The 15,404-nt window shown below is 38.3% G+C and overlaps 1 protein-coding gene across 4 annotated transcripts in view; it reads left to right on the top strand.

Annotated features, from left to right (window-relative positions):
* Positions 1-15,404, top strand: part of ASH1L (ASH1 like histone lysine methyltransferase) — a 233,625-nt gene that overhangs the window by 82,770 nt on the left and 135,451 nt on the right. For 2 of the 4 annotated variants that reach the window (XM_036272120.1, XM_036272121.1), the window contains exons 5-6: positions 7,219-7,414; positions 9,297-9,398. In XM_036272120.1, coding sequence (XP_036128013.1) covers positions 7,219-7,414; positions 9,297-9,398 — 298 coding nt within the window. The remainder of the gene's footprint in view (positions 1-7,218; positions 7,415-9,296; positions 9,399-15,404) is intronic. The other 2 variants (XM_036272123.1, XM_036272122.1) reach the window with 1 other exon arrangement.

Genomic DNA, 15,404 nt, shown 5'->3' with positions numbered 1-15,404 from the left:
GCCCCAATAAGATTTGTAGGAGAGGTGGAGACTCAAAATGGACTGGTCCCACCCCACATGTGGTGGTTAAGAAACAGGCTGGAGCCCTGGCCGGTTTGGCTCAGCAGTTAGAGCATCGGCCTGCGGTCCAGAGAGACCTGGGTTCGGTTCCCGCTAAGGGCGTGTGCCTCGGTTGCAGTTTGTCCCCGGCCCTGGTTGGTCGTGCGGGTGGCAGCCACTCGATGTGTCCCTTTCACGTCGATGTTTCTCTCTCTCTCTCTCTCTCTCTATCTCTCTCTCTCTCTCTCTTCCTTTCTCTCCCTCCCGCTCTGTCTGAATAAATAATGGAATTTTAAAAAAGAAAAGAAACAGGGTGGAGCTCTGGCTGGTTATGCTCAGTGGTTAGGGAGTCAGCCTTTGGACCAAAGAGTCCCGGGTTCGATTCCAGCCAAGAGCATGTACCTCGGTTGCTGTTAGTCCTGGCCCCAGTTGGGGTCGTGCAGGTGGCAGCCAATCGATGTGTCTCTTTCATATCAGATGTTTCTATCTTTCTCTCTCTCTCCCCAAATCGATCTGAAGATAAATGTGAAGAAAAAAACAAGAATCAGGACGGATAGTCCAGCTGGTGTGACTCAGTGGTTGAGTGTTGACCCATGCACCAAGAGTTTGCCAGTTTGATTCTTGGTCAGGACACATGCCTAGATTGTGGGCCAAATCCCCAGTGAGGGGCATTTGGGAGGTGGGCAATCGATGTTCTCTCTCATCGATGTTTCTATTTCTCACTCCCTCTCACTTCCTTTCTCTCTAAAATTAATAAAGGAAAAATAAATTTAAAAAACAAAATGAATCTGGATGGATATCTCAGTTGCAGAGGTCCTTCCTGAACAGGGAGGATTGCAAGCTCCATACCAGGCTCCTCAGCCCATAACACCAGTACTGGGAAGAGGAGTGTGCACAACATCTGTCTGCGAAAATCAGTGGGGATTCCATCTGGGTGAGACAGATGGCTGCTGTACACCCAGTCTTTCTCTTTTTTTAAAAATTTATTTATTTTTGGTACGTTCCCCTAGCGGGAACCAAGCCCAGGACTCTGGTCTGCAGGTCGATGCTCCAACCGCTGAGCCATACCGGCCAGGGCACCCAGTCTTTCTCTTAAATGGCCCAAGCACAGACTTGTCCACACTCATCATAAGTTCCAAAGAAGGGCCAGCACCTTGAAAAACTTCAAGGGCATATGCGGAGGAACTGAATTGTCTGGTTTCGATGCAAGGGCTGGAGGGGCAGATGTTCCGGCAGGACCATTGTTCCTTTGTTGATCTCTCTCCCGCAGAGCTGGCAGGTGCAGGTGGGTGCCATGTCTGAGTTCATCTATGTGCTTAATACCGCTTGTTCCACCCTGGTGATTCCCTGAGTCCTGCCCCATCCAAAACCTCTTTCAGTAGCTATTTCTCACAGGCTTCCAGTGTCTGCACACACTGTGGACTTCCTTAAAATCCCAGATTTGCAAACCCCAAACCAACTGCAGCTGACTTCTGCATGCCCTATACCTCTTGCTAAGTGGCCCTGGCACTAGTGGCAGCCCACCTCTCCGAGGCGCCTCCAGGCCCAGTACAGGCAATTTCTAATCACATATCACTTTGTAGCTCCTACCAGGTAGCCTTGGGTCAGACACAGGCAATGGCTTCCCTGGGCCTGCACCAAAACCTCTCCCAAGAGGCCCCAGAACAAACATATCTGGTGGGTGCCCAGCTTCATACTACACCAGAACACCATCCAGTTAGCTCCACAAATGACACACCCAGCGGGTTGATTCTGAAGGCACCAGAGCCCCACTAAATCAAATCCTACTCTGTGGGATCAGTCCCCCAAAACAGCTCATTCGTTGTAGTTATGTACAGTCCTCACAGTCAGTCAACCTGAGGTTCAGTCTCAGCCAGTGAAGTGCCAGCAGCAATCAAGGCTCAACTTCTTCAACAGGAGGGCACACAAAACCCACACAGGGGACACTCTTGGAGCACTCAGCTCTAGTGACCTGAAAGTCTGTGGCCCACAGGACACCTACTACATAAGGCCGCCTTGTGAATGCTGAGAAACAGCAGATCTACCTAATACATAGAAACAAACACAGGGAAGCAGGCAAATTGAGGAGACAAATAAATATGTCCCAAATGAAAGAACAGGACAAAACTCCAGAAAAAGAATAACCAAGAATGGAAGCAAGCAATCTACCACATACAGAGTTCAAAAACACTGGTTATAAGAGTGCTCAATTAATTTACGGGAAGAATAGGTAAACTCGGTAAGAACTAACACAAAGTGATAAAAACCAAAAACAAGAAATAGAAGAATACACTAGATCGAATCACTAGCAGATGCACAGGTTGTAGGCTAAACCCCTAGTGGGGGGCATGCAGGAGGCAGTCAATCAGTGTTCTCTCTCATCTATGTTTCTGTCTCTCCTCTAAAATCAATAAAGAAAAAAAAATTATTAAAAAAGATGTGGTACATAAGTAGATACAATGGAATATTAATTGGCCATAAAAAAATAATGAAATCTTACTATTTGCAGCAACATGGATAGACTTAGGAGGTATAAGTAAGTGAAATAAATCAGAAACAAATACCATATGATTTCACTTATATGTGGAATCTAAAAAAATAAAAAACAGAAACAGACTCATAGATACAGAGACCAAACTTGATTGCCATTTGATCGGTCAGTTAGGGGGCCAGGTGAAGGGATTAAGAAACACAAATTGGTAGTTACAAAATAATCATGGGGATGTAAAGTACAGTACATGCAATATAGTCAGTACTGTAATAACCATGTATGGTGCCAGGTGAGTTCTAGACTAATTGGGGGATCACTTTATTTATAAGTGTTAGTTGGAATAAAACAGATATGTTTAATAAGTTGATGTAAATTTGAGGAATTGTAAATGAAATCAGATCAGTGACACAGGCAGGGATGATAGTCCTACATATGTAGTCTGGTTCAAGGCATTTAACCTTAACTTGTTTTTATAGATAGGAACTCAAACTGAATCACTCGAGCAGTTTGAGACTAAGCAAACTAAATCTCATAAGTTTTAAAAAGAATAATAGGTCTAATCATTGTATAAATGATGTGTATGTGGTGGTAGTGTTTTTCTTGTTACATGGTCTTCTGTACTGTTACCTACTAACAGTCTAAAATCAGCTTGTTACAGATGAAATTGTAGTGAAATTATACACTTTAAGTGAGCCCAGGTTTCTGGTTTCACCCAATCATGATAACTAATTCTATTTAATTAAGTATCTGTGTTAGGTAGACATGAAATAGGCCTATCGAGAAAAAGTTTGTGACCTGTAGTGTCAGATTCCTGCTTTTTAGCATTTTCAACTCATATGCCAGAACTTGCAACCTGATTTCAAAAATGGGGTGAATAGTATCATGAAGAATTTTTACATTTACAGATTAAATTATAGAAAAAGTAGACAGTGGGGAATTATTGTAGGTGTTGATAACTATTTTGTCCTCCAAAAATAAATTAGGGGTACATTTATTTTTTGTTCAGAAAAAGTATATTCACTGTAAGAGTAGAATGGTTGAGGCAAAGTATACTGAGTTTTGTTTTCTTTTTAACTGAAAAATGTAAGCATTGGTAAGAATTTTCTGACTTGTAACAATTTATCTAGCATGGTGTATAAGATATACCCATAAGTGAAGTGTGAACATGTGGAGATGAAATCAGAAAATTGATTGTGGTGGTTTTGGGAATTTCCAGAGGAATTTTATTTTGTTGAACTGATTTGGGCATTATGAGAAAAGCCTAATTAGGAGAAAAACAGAAAACAAAAAGAAAGAAAAAATTGGAGAAAAACATAGACTTTTTAGCTTAAAAATAGCCAACATAGGCTCTGAATCATTCTCTCTTATAGTATGTTTAATTGGTGAGTCAGATAAAATGTATTGCTTTCAGTAAATGTATTTCCCACAGTGGAATCAGCTGGTTTTTGTTTTGTTTTTTGAATGTGGAACCAGCTCTTATCTCTGCAGTCACCTCATTCAAAAGCTTCCAGGGCTACTGTGAACTGTGAAACATGGCAAAGGATTCAGAACTTGAAACAAAAATACTTTATCACCCCTGGCTGGATTGGCTCAGCAGTTAGAGTGTCGGTCCATGGACTGGAGAGTCCCAGGTTCGGTTCCCGCTAAGGGCATGTACCTCAGTTGCAGCTTGTCCCGGTCCCGGTTGGGGTCCGGTTGGGGTCGTGTGGGTGGCAACCAGTCAATGTGTCTCTCTTATATCGATGTTCTCTCTCTCTCTCTCTCTCTCTCTTTCTCTCTCTTCGTTCTTCTCTCCCTCCCGCTCTATCTGAAGATAAATGCAAAAATGTCCTCGGGTGAGGGTTAAAAAAAAACAAAAAACTGTGTCAGATGTTTTCAAATATTTTGGTATTTTATGTTCATATTCTTTTACTATGGTATCCAATTCGATTATAACCAGTTTTGATTCAGTCACTGTTTAGCAAACATTGCCAGTAGCCTTGACTTACATGATAAAAAAAAAAGAGAGAAATTTCTTTCTTAAAATATTGCTACTATTTTAGTTTTGGTGGTAAGAAGTGATTTAAATGTTAGAAATTTGTTTTAAATATGTTATTTTACAATAAGCTTTTCTCATCTTTGGACTCATTATTGTATAGTATCCTTCCAAATCTAGCATACTTACTCTGTTTTACCCTGATTTATCGAAACATATTTCTTTCCAGCATTAGAAACATCAAAGAACCTGCTCATTCAAACCATTCCCTAGTAACTTGGATCTTTAGTTTTGAACTCCCAACAGCATGACTAGAATTTATGCTTTATTAAGTTACGAAAGTTTTAATAGTGGATTTAGACTAAAGAAATACATGTTTTATCTAACAGCTGCTGTTTGCATTGTCTGTGTTATTTTGCTGATTTACATTTGGAAATACCTCATTTTGTTGTCTAGATACCAAGGACTTCAATGAAGTAGTTTGAATCTGTACTCCATTGTTTTCTTTGTGATACCTTCCCCCCATCCTCACAGACACTGCTATCATTGGGAATTTTCTCTATTTATCCTGATATCTTTGCCTGGTTGACTCTTATCTTTACACCCAGGCTTCTCTAAATGTAGTATTTCTTTTTTATCTTAGATTTGTTTCAGTTCCTCCTGTGTAAACATCAGTCAAGATGTCTTGTGACAGATCAACTTCAGAACATCTTATTGGTTTCCACTCATTGTTATGTATAATGTGATGCTTTCCAGATTCTTATCCCTTTAAATTCGTTATGTTCTTTTTTGTTTTTCAACTTTCTGACATTCTTATCCATGATTTCATCTTATGGTTTTGTTATAAAAGTACCATCTTTCCCCTTTTTGTCTAATTTGACATAGAACCTGTCTTAATCTTTAAAAGCTCATTGAATAGATGCCAAATAAAATCCAGAGATCTAGTACCAAAACGATTTCCAGGGCTCCCTCATGTTTCCAAGTTTGTATTTAATTCTTAACTCCAGTTTTATTATACCAATTTATGATATTCTTTTTCTAACTTCCGTCTTTACTAGTAGTCTGCCTTCTTTATTTTATTTTTTTACATGAAGGCCTCTATATTTCTTAGTGAAAAAAAAAATTTCCCTGTAGTAGTCAACTTATATTTATGTTGAAATCCAATTTTATTTAGTGCTTAATCTGTATCTTCTTCATTTATGCATGTAGAATTTCTAAACCTGTTTCTGAAGCTGTTGTCTGAGTGATGAGACACTCAGTAGTGTTTCTACCTAATAGTTCTATGAATCGAAGAATTTCCACTTATATTCTGTTTACTTCTAAAGTACTTCATTATTTGGTTTTACCCTTTATTGAAATGAGAAATGATGGGAATTCTCTGGTATTTAAAATTATATGTGTTCTTTGTGTGTATTATCTGAGGAAGTATCTGATTTTCTTGAACTAGAATATAGACAAACTTCTTGTCCTGTGAGTAGTGGAGAGTCTTCACATACCCCCGCCCAGGCAGATCTAAAATGACCACTGATGAGACATGAACAAACATTTGTCGCATGATAGAGAGCACAAAAAGCAGTAACTCCCCTGAGGAATGAACCATGATTTAGAAGAACCAAAGAGACAAATAGGAAAAACAGAAAACTACTTTCTGCCCTGATACAGAGCTGAATAGGGAGCCAGACACCTTCAGGTTGTGATTCATTATTTGGGCACATCTGGTTTTACTGATGTAATCCAGAGCATAATCCCCTGGAGAAGCTATGGTGAAGAGTCAATGAATTAGATGATTCACTTCATAGGAGCTTTTTTCAACCTTGCCATTATCTACTAGCCTTGGAGCTACCAATCTTACTAGTACTTCTTAATTGGAGATACTTATTTTATTAGTACTTCTTTATGTTTAAGAGAAATGCTTGATATTTTAAATTAGTTCTAGATCCTAATTGGGCATAATGTGAGTTAAAGTGCTATAGTAATCCAACATTTAAATGTATTTACTTGCCTACATTTTATAATTTGTAGCAGAGCCAGGAATCAAGTTCATCACGCCTTACTCTATTGCCCATGTACTTAAAACTATGCTACACTCAACTCTGAGTTTCATTCTGTATATTGGTCTCTTTTGAAATCCACATGCTTGTTCTCTCTGGGTATTATCTTGTTTTTCCCCTGCCACTCAACTGGATAATGGCACTTATTAAACAATATATATACTCTGGCAGTTTTAGAGCTATTGTTTGCAGATTTCATATGATTAGGCCAGTTTTAACATGATTTTAAATGTCATTTATAGGTTGCTACCTCTAGCACATAAGTTTATACCATCATTTTCCAGTCTTAAACTTGGTTGCATTATATCATTAGGCAATATTTTTTTTCAGGTCTCCTCATCTCTTACTGCTAAAGTAATGTTTTTAAATTAAATAAGAGTCTAGATCTGATGATTGATTACCAAGCCCTAGAGATCTGTGTCTCGGGGATACAACTTTATTCCCCTCAAATATGGGATTTTGTCAAGAACAGCTCTGCTCTGTATTAACAGGGAATTCAAATAGACTTTTAAAAATGAAAAATGAGAACCTTCCTAAATAAAGTTGTATTCTAATCTCCTATTAAATCCTAAGAATAGTCTGCTGGCCTCCATTACTTTCAGGAAATGAAAAATGGCTCAGAAGCTAAGTAAGCTAAGCCATCTCTCTCTCAATTGTTTCAGTTTCTCAGGAATTGCTGTACAATGCTGCCAATAACGATCTCCGGGGATCTGACCCCCATTCCACCTCCCACTGCCTCCTCTGCAGCTCCAGATGCCACCAAAAGAAGGAGCTTTGAAGAAAGTGCCTGTACCCTCTTTTACCCTGAGGTGGGTGAGGCCAGGCAGGGTGATTCTCAGGATATCCTGATGATCAAAGGTATAGTTGAAGCCTTCAAGAATTTCTTGAAGATGACCAAGGAATTTGGGAAAAGTTACCAAATAGCCTAGAAACTGAAGATGGAGCTCAAGAATGGGTGGCACAAATGCCACCTGAAATGTAATACATACTGACATACATGACCCTAAATAAGCTCCTTGAAGACAGACTATTATGCTGTTTTTGTATCTATCCCCCCACCTCTACAATGTCTGGCGTAGTACCAAGGGTATAAACTATATTCAATAAATGTTAGTTTGTGACTGAGAGAAAAGACTTTATAGAAAGTGCTCTCCAACTCTTCTTTTCTTAACACTTAACTCTAAGATTTGCCCATTCATCAGGAGAATTGTGATAAAGAGAAGTCTAATGATGTCTCAAGCTTCTTGGCTGCTGTTGTCTTCTGTCTGGCTGTGTGTCTGAGTAGGAAATATTTCTGTCCAGTATATGAATTTTCCAGTATTAATACTTACAGTTATGTCTTCAATGATGCCTGGGCTTTTACTTCTTAGGTATTTTATTGTATTTAGCTATGTGATGGAAATCTTATCTGAACCACAGTCTAGGGGTTTTTTAAATCCCTTTATATCTATTTTTAAGATTCAGTAATAAACAGTCTTGCTTCTTGATTATATCTTACCTTAGTCATCACTGTTTCAGAAGTAGGATATACTATCACAACATCAATTTTCCAGAAATCTAACTTGTTAACCTTGAATGGCAATGCATAGTCTTATATCTCACCTGAGCAATGCTAAAAGAGTATTTACAGTGAAGTGATTGAAGATACTATATAATTAAAACAAAGTTCATGGTTTACTTTTTCTTGTAGAGAAAGGGAGCTATTAGAAAATTAGCTGTATTCACTTCTTCAATTTTTCCTTCACTTCTTCATTAAGGAGTTTGTCCTTTACTTCTTCATTATTTAGAAGCAAATCTTAAAACTCTCATCTTAAAGTATTTGATTTCTTGTAACTTTTGTGCCTTCAGTTTTGTGTAAGGCTTTTTATTTATAACTTTTTTCAAGTTAAAAGTGAACATTTCGGAGTTTTTTGACAAACATGAAATGGACATTCCTTATGTATTCTCAACAGCTAGCTCTTCAGGTTATAATCCAATCAGAACCAAGTATGTTTTATTCAGGAAAATAATCTTTCCTGAATAACATACTTATCTCTTGAATAAGAGATGTGTTAAATTATGCTGCATTGATTTGGAGGTTTGGTAAAACTATGAGACTTTTTGAAAGGAAATTGAGTTTCTTTGTCATCATGAACTTTTATGTGTATAACCAAAGAACCTTAAATGTACAGTTTTACAGATGGTTTATTTTATTTCATGGATAAATTAGTCACTTCTAGAATATGCTTCAGAGGAAAAACATAGAATATGAAAATGACCTCTGAGGATTAGGTAGAATATGTAGAATCTAGGTCTAACTCTTTAATTTTCATCTCTGGTTCTATTTTAAATGAAACAATCAGGTTGCGTTGTAAGTTTTGTTTGTAGTTTATATTGTGAATTTGAATTAATAATCACACCGATTTGATTAGAATATTGTTAGTGGTTTTTATCAGTAAATATCTCAACTATAAGTTTCATAGTAGTAATACATAAAATAAATTATTCTGTTCATTCTTTCACTAAAACTAGTTTTCTATTATTCTAACAGGAGAAATTATGTATATGAAACCTGTGATATTCTGTCGCCATTATCTAGTATGATTTGTCCTCTGCTTATTGTCCTTTTATTGTCAGCTTAAAAATCATATTACAGGGAATGGCAGTGGCAACAACTAAGATATTACAGTGCTAACACAGAATGGTTTAATATTTTAGACTTGAATTTTCCTATGATTTCTGTCTTTTTCTGTCTCTCCAGGTTCCCAGACAACCTCAGATAAGTCTTCCCAGCGACCATCAGAGAGTATGAACTGTAGCCCTACCCGGAAGAGGTCTTCATCTGAAAGTACTTCTTCAACAGGCGAGTGCTGTTTGTTTTACCAGCCTTTGAAGATATTTCCTCATCTGTTACTTGTGAATAGAGTTACAATATAATATTACACATATTATATTACAATATAATATAATACACTTAAAATAAAAATTATAATTTAGCCCTGGCCAGTTTGACTCAGCGGTTGAGCGTCGGCCTGTGGCCAGAGAGTCCTGGGTTTGGTTCTTGCTCAAGGCATGTACCACACACACAAAAAAAAACCAATAAAAATTAAAATTTACCCCTGGCCAGTTTGGCTCAGTGGTTTGGTTCTCGCTAAGGGCACACACCAAAAAAATATATATATAATTTATATTGACTTATTATATTTTAAAAAGTGGCTCTGGAATGTAAGAATCAGTAATAATGTACATTGAAGCAATATAATAGTCTTTTCCTTTTATCCCTTGTGTCCAGCTAGAAGTGTAGTAGTCCTACCTTATCTATGGGGGATCTAGTCCAAGACCCCCAGCAGATGCCTAATATCACAGATAATACCGAATCATATATGTTTTCTGTTCGTGTCTTCTTACAAATTTAATACCTTTTCCATTTTAACTAAGTACTTATCAGCCACCATGGCATAACTTTTGCAATTTGAGATATGACTGCAATACTGGCATGAATTTCTTTTTCCTTCTTCACAATTTCTCAGACGATTCATTCTTACAAACTCAGCATATGATGTTTTTTCTTTCCCTATTAAGAACTTAATAACTTTCACCTGTTCGTTTAAAGGAAGGCACTTAACGGCTTTTTTTTTTCCCTCACCCAAGGATACTTTTTATTTATCATCAAACAGAGTTGGAGGGAGGAAGAGAGAGAGAGACAGAGAGAAACATCGATGTGATAGAGCCACATCAACTGGTTGCCTCCCTCAATACCCCTACCAGGGCCGGGGACGAACTGCAACCAAGGTATATGCCCTTGACTGGAATTGAACCCGTGACTCATTGGTCCGCGGGCTGACCCTCTAAACACTGGCCAGGGCTGATGGCTTCTTTTTGACACATCCTAATTGCCAGCATCATTACTCCTGTCGTTTGGGGCTGTTATTAAGTAAAGTAATAATGGCTAATTAAACACAAGCACTGTAATATCAAGACACTTGATCTGATAACACAGTATGCTACTAAGTGACTGACGTGGATACTTTGGGCAGATACCAGGTGGTACAGAGAAGGGACTGCATGAGATTCATCATGCTACTCAAAACAGTGCAAAATTTTAAACTTATAAATTGTTTATTTCTGGAATTTTTCATTTAATATTTTTAGATCACAGTAACTAAAACAGTGGAAAGTGAAACAGCATATAAGAGTGGGGGCCCAGCCGGTGTGGCTCAGTGGTTGAGCATCAATCCATGCACCCAGAGGTCACCAGTTCGATTTCTGGTCAGGTCACATGTCCAGGTTGTGGGCCCGATCCCCAGTGGGGGGCATGCAGGAGGCAGCCAATCAATGTTTCTATCTATCTCTCTCCCTCTCTCTCTAAAATTAATAAAAAGAAAAAATAATTTAAAAAATTAAAAGAGTGGGGGACTGCGGTAGTCCAGAGGGAATAATTCAAAATGAATAAGAAAAGAGTAATAAGCAAACACAAAAATAGAGATGTTAAAAGTTGAGTTGAAGTAAGGGGTATGTAGTGTAATGGGGAGATGTGTTTATAATAAAGACTTAGATATACTATATAAAATTTTTTAGTAAAGTAATAGTTCTCAAAGTAGCATTTACAAATCTCTGAGATTTGTAAGAAGTATCTCTTATTAATATATATTTCTAACCTTAACTTTTAAAAGTAGTAATGTTTATATGTTTTAAATATATATAAAATGTCTTAATGACATATAACTTATTTGCATAATTTATACAAAAATTTTGGTTATGCTATCAATTTTTTTTTATTGATCATATGTGTATTTCAAAAAATGGATACATATATCTCCTACCTTTACTAAAGATTGGAGAGTAAGAAATCATTTTTAACTTATCAGTGTTATCAGGATAGATGGGAGGAATATGGTAGCTTTATTCCAGTCAGTGGGAGTAATATGTAAAGGGAAGAAAGTAAGTTCAAGAAACTAAATAAAACAGCCAGTGTGGTTAGAGTAAAGACAATAAGTGAATATGCGGCTGAAAAGGTAGGTAGGGACCAGTCATGTAGAACCTTATTTTATTTTTTTGTTATTCCTCACTGGAGGATATTTTTCCATTGAAGGGAAGAGAGGGGTGGAGGAGAGGTGAGGACATGGATGCCAGAGAGACACATTGATCGGTTGCCTCCCAGCACAACCCTGACCAGGGCCAGGATTGAACCTGCAACCCAGGTATGTGCCCTTGACCAGAATTAAATCCTTGACTCTGGTCCAAGGGCCAGTGCTCTAACCACTGAGCAAAACTGGCCAGAGCATGTAGAGCCTTATTAATAACACTTATAAGCCATTAAAAATTTTAAGCAAGGGAGTGATTAGTCATTTCTTTATATATATATATATATATATATATATATATATATATTAAAAGCTATTTTATTTTTATTTTTATGTGTTTTTCTTTCAACTCTAGAACACCCCACACACTTCCTCCACCACCACCCAACCCATCCCCTGCCAAATTTACTGGCAGCAGTGTACCACTAACCACTTTTTAAAAAAAATACGTTTTTGTTGATTTTTTTTAGAGAGAGGGGAAGGATGATAGAGGTAGAAATATTGATGTGAGAGAGAAACATTGATCTGCTGCCCTCCTGTACACCCCCTACTGGGGATTGAGCCCACAACCCAGGCATGTGCCCTGACCGGGAATTGAACCAGGACCTCTCAGTCCAGGGGCTGATGCTTAATCCACTGAGCCACACCACCTGGGCACAAACCACTTTTTAAAAATTTTTGAAATCCTCATCCAAGGATATATTTATTGATTTTAGAGAGAGAGGAAGGGAAAGAGAGAGAGAATCATAGATATAAGAGATACACATTGATCTGTTGCCTCCCATATGGGATCAAACCCACAACCTAAGTATGTGCCTCAACCAAGAATCAAACCTGAAACCTTTTGCTGTAAGGGATGATGCTCCAACCCACTGAGCCAACTGGCCAAGGCAAACATATCACTTTTTATTTTATTTTTTTAAAAAAAGTTTTTAATTGATTTTAGAGAGAGAGGAAGGGAGAAGAAGAAAGATAGAAACATCAATGAGAATGAACCATTGAACATTGATTGGCTGCCTCCTGCATGTCCCCCACTGGGGGTTGGACCCACAACCTGGGTACGTGCCCTGACCAGAAATCGAACCGGAGATCTCTTGGTGCATGGGTCGAAGGTCAACCACTGAGCCATACCGGCCAGGCAACAGATCACTTTTTTTTTAAAAATCATGATATTGGTTGAAAAGATCATACTCACCTCACCTTCTCTCTCACAGATTTGTATTGCCTGTGAGATTTAGAAAACAATTAATTAGATTTACTGTAGCCTGGCCAGTATGGTATGGCTCAGTGGTTGAGCGTCGACCCATGCACCAAGAGGTCACCAGTTCGATTCCCAGTCAGGGTACATGCCCAGGTTGTGGACCTGATCCCCTATGGGGAAATGCAGGGGGAGATGACCTATCAATGTTCTCCCTCATCGATGTTTCTATCTCTCCCTTTCTCATCCTCTCTCAAAATCAATAAAGAAAAAAAATTTTTTTTAATTTGTTGTAGATTGCTGGTGGCCAGTTGCCTTGTAGATCCAAATGCAAATTTAATTCCCATTCTATATAAAGCTAAAATTTTTTTTTTATCCTCACCCGAGGACTTTTTGTTTTTTCATTTATCTTCAGATAGAGCGGGGTTGGGGGGACATCAGTGTGAGAGAGACATATCGGCTGGCTGACATCCACACAACCCCTACCAGGGCTGGGACAAACTGCAAGGTATATGCCCTCAGTGGGAACCGAACCCAGGACTCTCTGGTCCGCAGGCCGATGCTCTAACTGCTGAGCCAAACTAACCAGAGCTAAGATTTTTTTTTTTGATCAGTATATTGTCGATCTTGTTTTAGTTTGCATTCTTTCTTTTTTTTTTTAATCTTCACCCAAGGGTATTTTTTCCTTTGATTTTTAGAGAAAGTGGAAGGAATGGAGTGAGGGAACATCTGTGTCAGAGAGACACATCAATTGGTTGCCTCCCACATGCACCCCAACCTGGGCCAGGGATTGAACTTGCAATCCAGGTATGTGCTGACTCTCTAACCACTGAGCAACACCAGCCAGGGCTATCTTGCATTCTTTTAAATTAAATTTTTTCAATTATAGTTATCATTTAATATTATATTTGTTTCAGGTGTACAGCATAGTGGTTAGACATTTATATAACTTATAAAGTAATTACCCCAATAAGTCTAGTACCTAACTGGTACCATACATAGTTTTTACAATATTATTATATTCCCTATGCTCTACTTTACATCCTCATTACTTTTTTTTTTTTTAATTCACACCCAAGGATACTTTTTCTATTTATCTTCAGATAGAGCTAGAGGGAGAGAGAGAGAGAAATATTGATGTGAGAGAGACACATTGACCTGCATGACTAACCAAAGCCAGGGACAAACCTAACTGAGTTCCATGCCCTTGACCAGAATTGAACCTGTGACTCATTGGTCCGCGGGCCAATACTCTAACCACTGAGCAAAACCGGCCAGGGCAAGGTCCTCTCTCGTTTTTGCTTGATGAGACTGGTTAAAGATTTATCATTTTTTTAATATTTTTTTTAAATCCTCACTCAAGGATATTTTTCCATTTATCTTCAGATAGAGTGGGAGGGAGGGCGAGAAAGAGAGAGAGAAGAAACATTGGTGTGAGAGACACATTGACCTGCATAACCCCGACCAGGGCCAGGGACCAAACTGCAACTGGGGTACATGCCCTTGACCAGAAGGGAACCCACAGGTGCTCTAACTGCTGAGCCAAACCCCAGGGTGTTTTGTTTATCTGAAAAGAACCAGCCCTCAATTCATTGTTTTTTTGTTGTTGTTGTTGTTGTTGTTTTTTATCCTCACCCGAGGATATTTTTCCATTTTTTGTACAGATAGAGTGGGAGGGAGAGAGAGGAAGGGAGAGAGAGAGAAACATCGATGTGAAGGGACACATCGAGTGGCTGCCACCCGCACGACCGACCAGGGCCGGGGACAAACTGCAACCGAAGTACGCGCCCTTAGCGGGAACCGAACCCGGGTCTCTTCGGACCGCAGGCCGACGCTCTAACCGCTGAGCCAAACTGGCCAGGGCTCATTGTTTTTTTTGTATTGTTTATTTAGACTTTATTTTGTTTATTTTGTTCCACTCTGATCTTTATTATTTTCTTCCTTCTACTCTCTTTGAGTTTTGTATATGGGTTTTTTTTGTAGTTCCTTTGAGTGTAAGGTTAGATTGTTTATTTGAAATTTTTCTTTTTTATTGAGGTAGGCCTGTATTGCTATGAATTTCCCTCTTAGGACCGCTTTTGCTATGTTTGATAGATTTTGGGTTGTTGTGTTTTTATTTTCTTTTTTAAAAAATATATTTTTATTGATTTTAGAGAGCGAGGAAAGGAGAGAGAGAGAAACATTGTGAAAGAGTAACATCGATCGGTTGCTTCTCATATGCACCCCAACCAGGGATCCAATCCACAACCTGGATATGTGTGCTGACCACAAATCGAACCAGCAGCCTTATGGTGCATATTTTTATTTTCATTTGTCTCAAGCTATCTTTTGATTTCTTCCTTGATCTCTTTGTTAACCCATTTATTATTTAGTGAGATTTTATTTAGCTTCCGTATATTCGTGTGTTTTTCACTTTATTTCTTGTTATTGGTTTGTAGTTTTATATCATTCTGGTTGAAGATACTTGGTATATTTTAATATTCTTAAAGTTGTTGAGATGTGTTTTGTGGCCTAATATGTTCTGTTCAGGAAAATGAACTTGAAAAGAATGTATATTCTGCAACTTTAGGTGGATGTTCTCTGAAAA

Source organism: Molossus molossus, unplaced genomic scaffold (genome assembly GCF_014108415.1).
Source record: "Molossus molossus isolate mMolMol1 unplaced genomic scaffold, mMolMol1.p scaffold_m16_p_20, whole genome shotgun sequence".
Taxonomy (NCBI): Eukaryota; Metazoa; Chordata; class Mammalia; order Chiroptera; family Molossidae; genus Molossus; species Molossus molossus.
The sequence above is the reverse complement of the archived record's forward strand: the minus strand, read 5'-3'. Positions and strand labels throughout refer to the sequence as shown.